General features: G+C 58.6%; 2 protein-coding genes across 8 annotated transcripts; one reads left to right on the top strand and one right to left on the bottom strand.

Moving 5' to 3' along the window:
* Nucleotides 1–1493: 1493 nt before the first annotated feature.
* On the bottom strand, nucleotides 1494–11630 carry TRADD (TNFRSF1A associated via death domain). Of its 6 annotated transcripts, none has more exons than XM_028841127.2 (5): nucleotides 9815–11630; nucleotides 3822–3980; nucleotides 2688–2965; nucleotides 2419–2605; nucleotides 1494–2283 (listed from the first exon to the last, which is right to left on the bottom strand). In XM_028841127.2, the coding sequence occupies exons 2-5, from the start codon at nucleotides 3970–3972 to the stop codon at nucleotides 1973–1975; spliced, it is 927 nt and encodes a 308-aa protein (XP_028696960.1). In that variant the 5' UTR covers nucleotides 3973–3980; nucleotides 9815–11630; the 3' UTR covers nucleotides 1494–1972. The 6 variants fall into 6 exon arrangements, with proteins under 6 accessions (XP_028696960.1, XP_077840351.1, XP_014981852.1 ...); XM_077984225.1 differs by having other exon boundaries at nucleotides 2688–3103; nucleotides 9815–10943; XM_015126366.3 differs by lacking the exon at nucleotides 9815–11630 and adding an exon at nucleotides 7141–7215.
* FBXL8 (F-box and leucine rich repeat protein 8) lies at nucleotides 7247–11513 on the top strand. 2 transcript variants are annotated; one of them, XM_077984224.1, is made up of 3 exons: nucleotides 7247–7360; nucleotides 9082–9284; nucleotides 9976–11513. In XM_077984224.1, exon 3 carries the CDS (start codon nucleotides 10093–10095, stop codon nucleotides 11194–11196), a length of 1104 nt encoding a protein of 367 aa, XP_077840350.1. In that variant the 5' UTR covers nucleotides 7247–7360; nucleotides 9082–9284; nucleotides 9976–10092; the 3' UTR covers nucleotides 11197–11513. The 2 variants fall into 2 exon arrangements, with proteins under 2 accessions (XP_077840350.1, XP_014981850.1); XM_015126364.3 differs by having other exon boundaries at nucleotides 10188–11513.
* Nucleotides 11631–11910: the final 280 nt, after the last annotated feature.

Here is an 11910-nt window from a genome sequence, read left to right on the forward strand (position 1 = left end):
TTCCCTCCTGTGATAAAGCTTCGGACTGCCTCCACCATGACTCAGAAAGACCCCTGCCTGGTAAGCTCCTTTTAACTGAGTCCAACAGACGCTCCTCAGTCTTGACTAATTACCCACTCCATTATAGCAGGTGGGTAATCCCCTGGTTTCCAAATCTCCTGGTTTTCCTCCTTCCTCTTTGGCTGTTCCCATTCTGGTTGGTGTCCTTCAGGACATCCCCTGGGGCCACTCCACCCACTCCCACTTGTCTATTCATCAATCTTTAGATTGGACCCTTGTCCTGAACTCAGAACTACAGACCCAACTGCCCTCATACCCTCTCCCTGGATGCCCTGCAGGAACATCATGCTCAACTTGTCCCAAACAGAGCAAGCACTTCACTTCCCCCCGGGGCCCCATCCCAGCAGGCAGTCCCACCCACCATCCAACTGGCAAAGGCAGAAACTTGGGGTCCTCTCTCAGCCATTCCTCACTCAGTGTCACCAGGCTTGTTGCTCTTCCACCCACACAGCTCTTGGTGGTAATCCCCTTCCCCCATCTCTGCTGCTGCTGCCCCAGCCTGGGGCCACCATTTCCCCCACCCCCATCCTCATCAACCTCCCAGTCTTGGCCAGGTGCGATGGCTCACACCTGTAATCCCAGCACTTTGGGAGACCAAGGAGGGTGGATCACCTGAGGTCAGGAGTTTGAGACCAGCCTGACCAACATGGAGAAATCCCATTTCTACTAAAAATACAAAATTAGCTGGGCATGGTGGTGGGCGCGTGTAATCCCAGCTACTTTGGAGGCTGAGGCAGGAAAATTGCTTGAACATGGGAAGTGGAGGTTGCAGTGAGCCAAGAACGTGCCATTACACTCCAGCCTGGGCAATAAGAGCGAAGCTCCATCTCAAAAAAAAGACAAAAACAAAACAAAAAAACCTCCCAGTCTTAACTTCCGAAACCCTTCAAAGGCTTCTCACTGGCCTCATTGAAAAACCCACACCCTGGAAAATGGCTTATCAGATCCCCCCACACACGTGATCAGCCTCAGCTCCAGGTCTCAGCAAATCCACCAAACCACAGATCCAGACACTTTTAACTGTCCTTCTAATGTCCCTCTCTGTCATCTTCCTCAAGCTCTTGCCTAAGGCTGTCGGTGCCCTGAACATTGCCCTTCTCTTGATACCCCACCCCATGCCTGCTCACACTCATCTCCAGGAAGCCTACCACCTGTCCCCTGTCCAGGTTAGGCTCCTTCCTCCATCCTCCACAAATTCTTTTTTTTTGGGGGGGGCGGGGACAGGGTCTCACTCTGTCACCCAGGCTGGAGTGCAGTTGCTCAATCACATCTCACTGCAGCCTCAACCTTCCACACTCCAGGGATCCTCCCACCTCAGCCTCCTAAGTGGCTGGGACTACCCAGGCTGGTCTCAAACTCCTGAGCTCAAGCAATTCTCCCGCCTCTGCCTCCCAAATTGTTGGGATTACAGGTGTAAGCCACTACTACTTGTATGTCTCACATCAAAACCCATGTTATACTTTATTATAATTGCTTTACATTCGGGGTCCCACACTGAGTGTGAGCTGGGGGCAGTCAGGATTGATTCGTGTTTTACTTCACTGCAGTATCTGCAGCACCCAGGATGAAGTCCAGGACACCAAAGGTCAAGGTGCTTCATGAGTGAAACTGTAAGGGCTGGTTGTAAGCTCCGCTTCTGGGTGGGAGAAGGTGAGGTTGATCTCCAAAGCAGCTCCCCCCCGCCCCACACTCTATCAAAGTACCTGAGGCAGAATCCCCAATGGTGCACCCCCAGCGGGCTCAGTGGGTGCTGGTCTGGCTCCTGGGGAAGGCAATCAACTCTGCCCCAGCAGGTCCAGCAGACAGGCCAGATGGGGTTTCAGGGTCCCATGGATGGACAGGGGTTCAGCAATAGCAGCAGAAGGAAACCTAGGGCCATCCAGGTTCTCCAAAAGCTGGCTGCACCCCTGGTCTAAGCCAGGCCGCCATTGGGATCGGTCAGGCCCAGCAAGTCCTCTGCCAGGCTGGTGAGCTCGTTCTCCTCAAGTGCCTCCACCAGGCGCTGCAGCGTGGCGCGGCGGCCCTCGGCCTGCACGAAGCGCCGCAGCAGCTGGAAGGCCTGCTCGTACAGTCCCTCGCGCTCGTACTCGTAAGCCAGCGAATCCAGCGCCGGGTCCCGCAACGCCCGGCAGCCCCGCTGCAGCGAACGCCCCACCTTGCGCCATTTGAGGCCCACGGAGCGCGCGAACGTCTGTTGGTCCTGCAGGCTCAGCGGCCGGTTCACTGCGGAGGGAGTGGGAAGCCGGGTGAGGGCGGGGACCTCCAGCGCCGGTCCCACCCATCCCCACCCGGCAACGAGCCCTGCCCCTCCCCAGACTCCAACCTCCTGGTGACCCTGCCTCTCCGCCTGCGCCTCACCTACAGGCTGACCCTGGAACAGAAAAGTCTGGGCAGGTGGCGGCTTCACATCCGACAGAGAGGGCACCGGGGGCTGCGAGGGGGCCGATGTGACCTCCCCGTCGCCACCCTGGGTCCCCGAGCCGCACTTCAGATTTCGCAGCGCATCCTCCAGCTCGGCCAGTTCTTCATCCCGGAGCCGGTCGGGCTAGGGGAAGGGAGCATGCCGTCACGGGGCACTTAGCCGTGGATTCCCGCCCTACACCATCCTGACCCCAGCCGGGCCGCACCTGCTGGGCTAGGATACAACTCAAACAGCGCTCCTCGTCCGCCAGCAAAGCGTCCAGCCGCTCAGCGCCGGCGCGCAGCTCCAGTTGCAGCGCCACGGAACGCTGGGCGAGTGCGGCCGCCAGGGTCCTCTGCAGCGCGGCGCGCAGCGCCCCCTCGCGGTAGGCGCGGAGGAAGCGGCCGCAGGGCTGCCGCCCGCAGAATCGCAGCTGCACGATCAGCTGCGGGTCGCTGCGGTGGATCTTCAGCATCTGCAGCACTTCCGGGCTCCCGCCGCTCTCTGCGGAGGCGGGCAGTCAGGCGCCTGGCGGTCCCCAAGCTCGGTCGTTCTCCAAACGGCCAGAGGAGGGGTGAAGCCCGTGGTGAAGCCCCGTGTCCCATCCCCTGACCTAGGGTGCAGGTACCCCAGAGTACCCAGCTGGGAAGCAAAATTGGGATGCAAACAGCAACAACCCAGAAAGAAGACCAGGACCTGTCACAGGGAGCACCCCAAGACAGAGTGGGTGCCACCTAGTCCAAGCTCTCACGCCCCAAATGAAGGTTGACAAAAGAGAGGGACTTCGAAGCACAGAAAAGGGGGCGTGTGCCCTGGGCAACCAAGCCGTCTGGGTAGGCGGCCAGCAGGGCAGAGGAGGGCGGGAGGTCTCAGGTGTTCGGCCTCCACCAAGCGCGGCTCCCACTGCTCGGGAAGAAGAGCGGCGGCTGTCGCTGCTCTGAGGCCACGAACAGATCCCCCAACCCGCTTCAGCCTCCTGTGGCCTCTGCCCTGAGATGGGAAAGGGGGGCCTGGAAGGGTAGGTACTGGGGAGGGGTCTTGAGCAAGGAGTGCTGGAGTAAGAGAGGAAAAGAGGAGAGAGACATCCACAATTAGTAGAAAGGAGTGAGCCAGCTGGTGGAGGGGGGCGGCGAGGGAGCAAGAGATGTTAGTGCACAAATAGGTAAATCATACACAGACGAGGACACACGTCTACCGTCAAGGTCATGCCACAAGCAGAGAAGAGAGCCTGCACAGCCAGGGGTCCTCTGTCTTGCTCCTCCCACCCTAAATCTTCTCCTTAAAGGTGGCTAAGCCCAGGCCCACCCACAAAATGCCCCAGGCCACCCCTTCCTCTCCACATGCCCGCCCACCCACGCACCTGCCAAGGCAGCCTGCAGAGCCCTGTACACTGCCACCTTCTGCTGGGGGTGCGCGTAGGCATCCGACAGGACCACCTTGTCCAGCGAGGATTCCACAAACAGGTATGCGCTGCCCACCCACTCTTCGTGCCCATTTTGCCCAGCTGCCATCTCACCTCCTGGAGATGCAGACAGTCGGGTATCCAGTTCATCCCCCCTCCCTCTGCCCTGGAGACAACCGTCCAGCCCCACGTGGTTCAGCGTCTCCACAGTAACCTCAAGTCCCACATGGTTCAGTTGTCCCCACCACTGGTTGGCATACTTGGGACAGGAGTTCACCATCTCACAGGAAGCCCCTTGAGCTCCTGGCCCTATACTGAGTCCCACCCACCCCACGCTTGCAGTGAGGACTGTCCCTCCACTGCCTTCTCAGCGAAAGAGCCCAGGGTCACAGTGGAGGGGAGCAGAGGCAGATTCTGCAGTGGGGCTTCTCTGCCTCCTCCTCAGGCCTGTGTGTCTCTCTAACCACCATGGACCAGAGACATCTTCATGCTGGATGGTGCTCATGCCCCAAAGCCAACAAGACCCATATGCTCCTGGCCTTGCCTTCTGAGTAGACTTGAGCCCAGCATCTCTGGAGGACCTCAGCCTAAGACTAAACCTCCTGTCTTCACTTTGAAGGACACCTGCAGTTTGCATCTACCCAGATTCCCTCCTGAAAGCCTGACTTACCTTAGGGACTTCCCTCCTCCCTCTTCTCAATCCATGTGCCTGTGTCCCACTCCCTAGTTTCAGGTCGGGCTTGTGCACCAGACCTGGCTAATCTGCACATTCCATTCACATTTCTGCAGTGATTAGTTCAGAGCAGGGTGTAGGACTTAAGTTGGACCCATGAGAATCAACCCTGCAACTCTGGTTGAGCCAATAGGAAAGAGGCACTCCTTTCCCTTCCCTTGGGACTGAACTGGAAGGAAGAGGTAGCTCTCCTTTAATACTGCTTGGGAAGAGTCTGGCTGGGAATGAAGCTGACACAGAAAGAAATAGTCAAGAGATGGAGCAGTGCATTCCCAACCATACTACGCCCCTGGATCCAGCTGTTCCTGAAGCCACTGCACCCTGGACTTTTCAGTTATGTGAGCTAAATAATCCTTTTTTGTTGTAAAGCCCTTGGAGTTCGGCTCTGGTCATTTCCAACACAAATTGTTCTATTCCTTCCCTGTCCAGAAAAAGCCAGGGCCCCTTGGTGCTAGCATAGTATCTCCTTCCTCCATCTTCTGACAAAAACCTAGCCCTGGACCAGCTGAGGCAAAATTCCCAGCCAGGGAACCACTGCACTGACCCACAGCTCAGTGGTCTCCCAGTTACTACCCCATGAGACAGCAAGTAAGAAACTGCCCTCCCTCTTTCTCCCCACCTTACCCTTTTCCTAGAATCATGGGATCAAGGCCCTACCTCCTGCCCCATCAGTCACACTCCTGCACTCTCCAGTCATCAGGGTTTATATATGGTGGGCTAGGAGGAGTGTTGAGTGTTAGCTATGGGGCAGGACAGATGGGGTGGCCCCAGCTGCCATCTGTTTACATGAGGAACAGGAAGCTATCCTGTCCTGGCCTCGCAACGTGCTGGAATTACAGGAGTAAGCCACTACTCTCGACCTTTGTTTTCTAAATTTTCTTGTTTTTGAGACAGGGTCTTGCTCTGTCACCCAGGCTGGAGTGCAGTGGCACTATCACGGCTCACTGCAGCCTTGACCTTCCCGGCTCAAGCAATCCTCTCACCTCAGCCTTTCAAGTAGCTAGGACTTTAGGCATGCGCCACCAAGCCTGGCTAGTTTTTGTATTTTTAGTAGAGATGGAGTTTCACCATGTTGCCCAGGCTGGTCTCAAACTCCTGGGCTCAAGCGATCTGCCCACCTCAGCCTCCCAAAGTGCTGGGATCACAGGTGTGAGGCACCACACCTGGCCTCCTAATCTTTTCATAGAAAACATTAATACTGTGTACTTACACCAAACCACAGTCTGGATAGTAACAGGAAATTTGCATTTTGTTTATCTCTGGGCAGGATGGAGGGAGGGAGGTGGGGGTGGGGAAGGATTGTGGGTGATTTTTATTTTCTTTGTATTTAGCAATATTTTCTGCTTTATGTGAAGTAGAGACATTTTCTTTGTATTAAAAGAGCAAAATAAATTTGTTTTCTTTAAAAGCAAAACAAGAAAAAGTGGGAAACTCTGCAGGTGACAAGTGGGTCCATGATAGGGAGCCAGCCACGGAGGTGAGATAAGGGGGAGTCCTAGGAAAGTGGCCTGGGGAGTAGGAGAGAGTGAGAACCTCCCCTGGAAACGTTCCCTCTTTCACGTCTTCCTAGCCCCTTGACTTGGGAGTGCTGACCCGATGGTTGTGGCCCCACCCCAAGGGGTGGAAGTGGGGACCAAACGGGACCAATGTCTGCCCATCAGGTCTGCAGGGGAGGGTGGGGAGGCAGGGAGTACTGGGAACCTGGAGACTGGGGATGCTTCCTCACACTCACTAGTACCAGACCCATGGGGGAGGTAAGCCAGGCTGGAGGTCGAGTTAACAGGGTAAAGAGGCCAGGGCCCTAGTTTCGCATCCGCCGATTGGCAGCTCTTCTAACGTGTTCTTTCACAGAAGCCCCTCCTTGGGAAGCCCCGCGCCCCACCCACCCGTAGTCGTCCCTTTTTGGGAGGGGCTGAGGCTTCCAGGCTGGGTCCTGAGAACGTTTGGTGGCCGGAGACTGTGGGGCACTTGGGTACCGACCTAACAACGTCTGCCGCCATTTCCAGGGGCGAGCCACGCACGGTGCCCCTTGAACACTTAACAGTCCCGGGGGCAGCCCCACCTCTGGCTGGGTGGACAGGGACAGCCTGTGGGCGTGGCCCAGAAATGAAAGCCTGCGACTCCTTGCGACCCGCCGGGCACACCCCCTACTCAGCTACGCAGCTCCCGAGCGCTGGAGGGGAGCTTCCCAGGCTCCCACTAGCCCACCCTCAAGCTGGGGTTTCGCACGTGCGATCGGCTGGGGTGGACAGGGGGGTCTCCGCTCAAGGAGGTGTTCAGAACCACCCCTCCTCCCCCACCCTCTCTCCTGCGGGGCCCTACTGCTCCTCGAAAGCGCTGGCAGGGACGAAGAGCCTGCGGGGGCCAAATTCAGTACCGCCCCCCGCCTCCCACGGGAACAGCCCAATAGGCCGCCGCCACCAGCTGGCTGGAGCAGCCGCTGGTGACATCTGCGCCGCGCCCACGCTTCGGAGCCAAGATCCACCTCCGCTCCCGCCCGCACTGGGGAGCCCACCCACACACCCACCCACCAACTGCACTAACCTGGCCGCCTCGGCTGGGCCTGGGTTCCCACGCCCGCCAGGCTCCGCTCTACTCGCGCCGCTTCCGGGTGTGCGCGGAGGCGCTGGGGCGGTGCCCTAGCCCGAGCCTCCTAGTCCGCCCGCGCGTCCTGCTCCGCGGGCTCCCGGTGGCTGCTTCCCGCCCGCTGCCCTCTGCTGCCAGTCCCCTGTCCCGGGCAAAGCCCATCTGGTTCGCTGAGCAGGTAAGACACCAGCGCCCAAGGTTAGACGGCAGGAAGACCGGGACTTTGGGGGTTTGCGATTTTTACGAGGCCGGGGGCTCGTAAGAGCGAGAGCTGCCAGATTTCGGTAGATCAAGGGAGCGCCCCCTGGAGACCAGAATTTTCTGGTGCCCCTGGGGATCCGGCTTCAAGATCGCTGCTGCCAGTGGGCACTCAAAACGGGGTGCCCATGTGTCCCAGGTACAAGCCCAGCCGAGCGTATCTGAAGCCCCAGGAAACACGTGGCACAAATTCCGGGAGAAACTGTTAGCCCGGAAGATATGGGAACATTAACTGGCGAGTAGTGTGAAGCCTTGTGTACGCAAACCTTCAGGAACCTTAAAACAAGATTGGCGGCCCGGCGCAGTGGCTCACGCCTGTAATCCCAGCACTTTGAGAGGCCGAGGCAGGTGGATCACCTGAGATCAGGAGTTCAGGACCAGCCTGGCCAATATGGTGAAACCCCATCTCTACTAAAAATACAAAAATTAGCCGGACGTGGTGGCGCGCGCCTGTAGTCCCAGCTACTCGCGAGGCCGCGGCAGGAGAATCTCTTGAACCCGCGAGGTGGAGGTTGCAGTGAGCCGAGATCTCGCCACTGCACTCCAGCCTGGGCGACACAGCTAGATTCCGTCTCAGAACAAAACAAAACAAAAAGAAAAAACAAACAAGATTGGCAACTTCAAAGAGGACGCACACTTTTCCAATAACCCATCCCCCTCTAAAGGCTGCTCTCCAGGGTGGGTCTGCGGAGTTCCAGCCAAACCCAAAGTGCCCAGCGGGAGCCAGGACTGCTCAGGGGTCGGCACTTGAAACTTGAGCCCCTCAGGCACCAGAACCGTCAGGTCCCAGAGCCCCAAGTTCTTTTTCATCTTGTGGGGCTGTCTTAGGAAGCACCCGGGACATCTCCCCCGCGAGGCGGAGGCGGGGAAGGAGGCGGGGAAAGAGCCTCCCCTCCCGGGGCGGATCCAGCTTTGCCCCGCCCACACCTCGCTTCCTGATTGGCTCATGGTCCCTGACAAGGAAAAGTCTACATTAATGCTCCCGCCTTATTAACCCTGTAGTCACTTTCTACTAACCGGCCGGGTTAAGAAGGGGTTTCTCAGGCCGGGCGCCGTGGCTCATCCCCGTAATCCCATCACTTTGGGAGGCCGAGGCGGGCCGATCGCTCGAGCCCAGGAGTTCGAGGTCAGTCTGGGCAACAAAGCGAGACCTCGTATCTGAAACAAAATTACAAAAATTAGCCAGGCGTGGTGGCGTGCCCCTGTAGTCCCAGCCACTCGGGAGGCTGAGGTGGGAGAATTGCTTGAGCCCGGGATACAGAGGGTGCAGTGAGTTGTGATTGCGCCACCACTGCACTCCAGCCTGGGTAAAGTGGGAGACCCTGTCTCAAAAAAATAAATAAATAAATAAATAAATAAATAAAGGTTGGGGGGTGAGTTCTCAACGTGGAACCTGTGGAGTCACCAGGGACTTGTTGAAATGCAGATTCCTGGGCCTTACCCTTTCCGGAGAGCCTGATTTAGTAGGTGAGGCTGTGAAATCTGCTTTGTGAACAAGTGTTCACAAAGCAGTTATCTGATGCCCCACGCTGTCTGAGAGGCCCTCAAGTTACTCAGGCCACAAGCATTTGTACACCTAAGATGGGTCTTCCGGCAACACTTTGCGCCTTCCTAAGCCCAGAGACGTCCCTTTCTCTCCAGGCCGGAGCTATTGGGAGTGGCGGATCCTCCCACCCCAGCCGGATCCAGGCCATGGCCGAGACTGGAGAGGGACTGCCAGAGGAGGTGTTGGCGCTCATCTTCCGCCACCTGCCCCTGAGAGACCGTGCTGCCGCCGCCAGGGTCTGCAGGGCCTGGGCCGCCGCTGCTACCTGCAGCACTGTGTGGCACGACACAAAAATCAGGTGAGCCTGCTCCTCGACACTCCCCTCCCCATGGCCCACTCACCTTCTCTGTGGAGTCGTGGGCTAGAGATTCAGGTTGACTCCCCCATATTAAAAAATAATTGCTGGCAGGGTGCGGTGGCTTATGCCTGTAATCCCAGCACTTTGGGAGGCCGAGGCGGGTGGATCACCTGAGGTCAGGAGTTTGAGACCACCCTGGCCAACATGCTGAAATCCCCTCTCTACTAAAATACAAAAACTAGCCGGGTGTGGTGGCGGGCGCCTGTAATCCCAGCTACTTCGGAGGCTGAGGCACGAGAATCGCTTGAACCCGGGAGGCGGAGGTTGCAGTGAGCCAAGATCCCGCCACTGCACTCCAGCTTGGCAACAGAGTGAGACTTTATCTCAAAATAATAATAATAGTAATAATAATAATTGCTGACATGTATTGACTACCTAATATATACCAACCATTGTTTTTAAGTGCCTTACATATATTAACTGATTTAATCTTTACGAAAACCTGTGTGGTAAATAGGTATTATCATTACCTCCATTGCCCAGATAGGAAGCTGAGGCAGACAGACTTAATCACTTCCCACAGGTCACTCAGCTAGGGAATGGCAGGGGCAGAATTCGAACCACGCCAAGACTTCTTAGAGACAGCTGAGAAAGCCCAGTTCCTAAAATATCATTGGCTCTCCATGTCCAGGTTTCATCCTGTGGCAGACGCCACTGAAATCTTCTAAAAGGATAGGATGAGAGTTCCCTCCTTTGGGGCAACAGTCGCGGTCTGGACAGAGACGTGGGGAGGGAGGCAGGAAATGGGATGGCAGCTGGAATCCCAGCTAAGGGGTGGATAGAGGGTTCTTCCCTGGTCGCGGGGACTCAGCCGAGGCCTTTTCTGCACGGCTCTAACTCAAGTTGCGAATGTGAGCTGGAAGGCATGCTGCCACTTTATCTGTCCACCTGCCTGGACCACGTTCACAACCTCCGGCTGGAATTTGAGCCATCGAGGGAGGTGAGCCGCCGGGCGGCCATCGAGCTGCTGATGGTTCTGGCGGGCCGTGCCCTGGGGCTGCGAGGCCTGCGCCTGGAGTGCCGCGGAGAGAAGCCGCTCTTCGACGCGGGCCGCGACGTCCTGGAGGCTGTGCACGCTGTGTGCGGGGCGGCCCGCGAGCTACGCCACCTCGACCTGCGGCGCTTGCCCTTCACACTGGACGACGCGCTAGTGCTGCAGGCGGCGCGCGGCTGTCCCGAGCTCCACAGCCTTTTTCTGGACAACAGTACCCTAGTGGGCAGCGTGGGTCCCGGCTCAGTGCTCGAGCTACTGGAGGCCTGCCCGCGCCTGCGCGCTCTCGGCCTGCACCTAGCCAGTTTGTCCCACGCTATCCTCGAAGCGCTGGCGGCGCCAGACCGCGCGCCTTTCGCGCTCCTGGCTCTGCGGTGCGCGTGCCCCGAGGATGCACGCGCGTCCCCGCTGCCCAACGAAGCCTGGGCAGCGTTGCGCCGCCGCCACCCTGGGCTGGCAGTGGAGCTGGAGCTGGAGCCCGCGCTGCCCTTTGAGAGCGTGACGCGCGTCCTGCAGCCAGCGGTCCCCGTGGCTGCTCTGCGCCTCAACCTCTCAGGCGACACCGTAGGCCCAGTGCGCTTCGCAGCGCACCACTACGCCGCAACCCTGCGCGCACTCGAGGTGCGCGCAGCCGCCTCAGCCAAGCTGAACGCCGCGCTGGAGGAGCTGGCGGCGCGCTGCGCGGCCCTGCGCGAGGTGCATTGCTTCTGCGTGGTGAGCCACTCGGTGCTGGAAGCCTTCCGCGCGCACTGTCCGCGCCTGCGCACCTATACCCTCAAGCTCACTCGCGAACCGCATCCCTGGCGGCCCACGCTGGTGGCGCGATTGGGCGACTTCTCTCCCCCGTCCCCGCAGACGTAAGCGCCCCGAGATGGGACGGATGTGCCCAGGCGCGCCCCGACTGCTAGTGCCTTCTTTCGGGATTGTTGCCCCCCCGGGTCTTTACGGAGTTGGGAACTGTGATGGCATCGGGACCAGTACTGGGCGCCCTCAGACCACTCGCTGCTCTCACCCTCTGCAGACGCCCCACCCGCTCGGTCCTGGACACACTGCCCCCCCTCTTGCCTCCACCCCTCTGCGGACTCTGCATCTCTGCGGCCCTGGCGCGGGGAGAGGGAGGGCACGGGCGCGGGCCGGGCCTCAGGGGTGAGTGTGAAATAAACAAATCCTGCAGTGTTTCTGAGAGTCCTGTTAAAGGCGGGGTCGGATCTGAAAGGGAAGGGCAGGGAACTCACGGGGGACCGGAGGAGCCATCCCGGCAGAGGTGGGGTTTCCTCAGGGTCCTCTGAACTGACACAGCTGCGGGGGGTCAGGGGCGGGACACTCGCACCCTTGGAATGACTACCTCCAAGGGCTTGGGCGGGAGCCCCACCTTCCTATCTGGTTCCCCTGCCTGGGGCTTCACTGTGCCTCTGGCCATTACCTTCTAGCACTTGCCCAGCCCACACCAGGTCGCGCACCGGCTATTTCTCCCGTAGAACAGAGAAGGAAATAGAGGGACTGAGAAGGGTGGGACTCGAACCCAAGTCTCCCACTCGCCCCCCCCCCACTCTACTCCACACATCCCATCCAGCC

Source organism: Macaca mulatta, chromosome 20, assembly GCF_049350105.2.
Source record: "Macaca mulatta isolate MMU2019108-1 chromosome 20, T2T-MMU8v2.0, whole genome shotgun sequence".
Classification (NCBI taxonomy): domain Eukaryota; kingdom Metazoa; phylum Chordata; class Mammalia; order Primates; family Cercopithecidae; genus Macaca; species Macaca mulatta.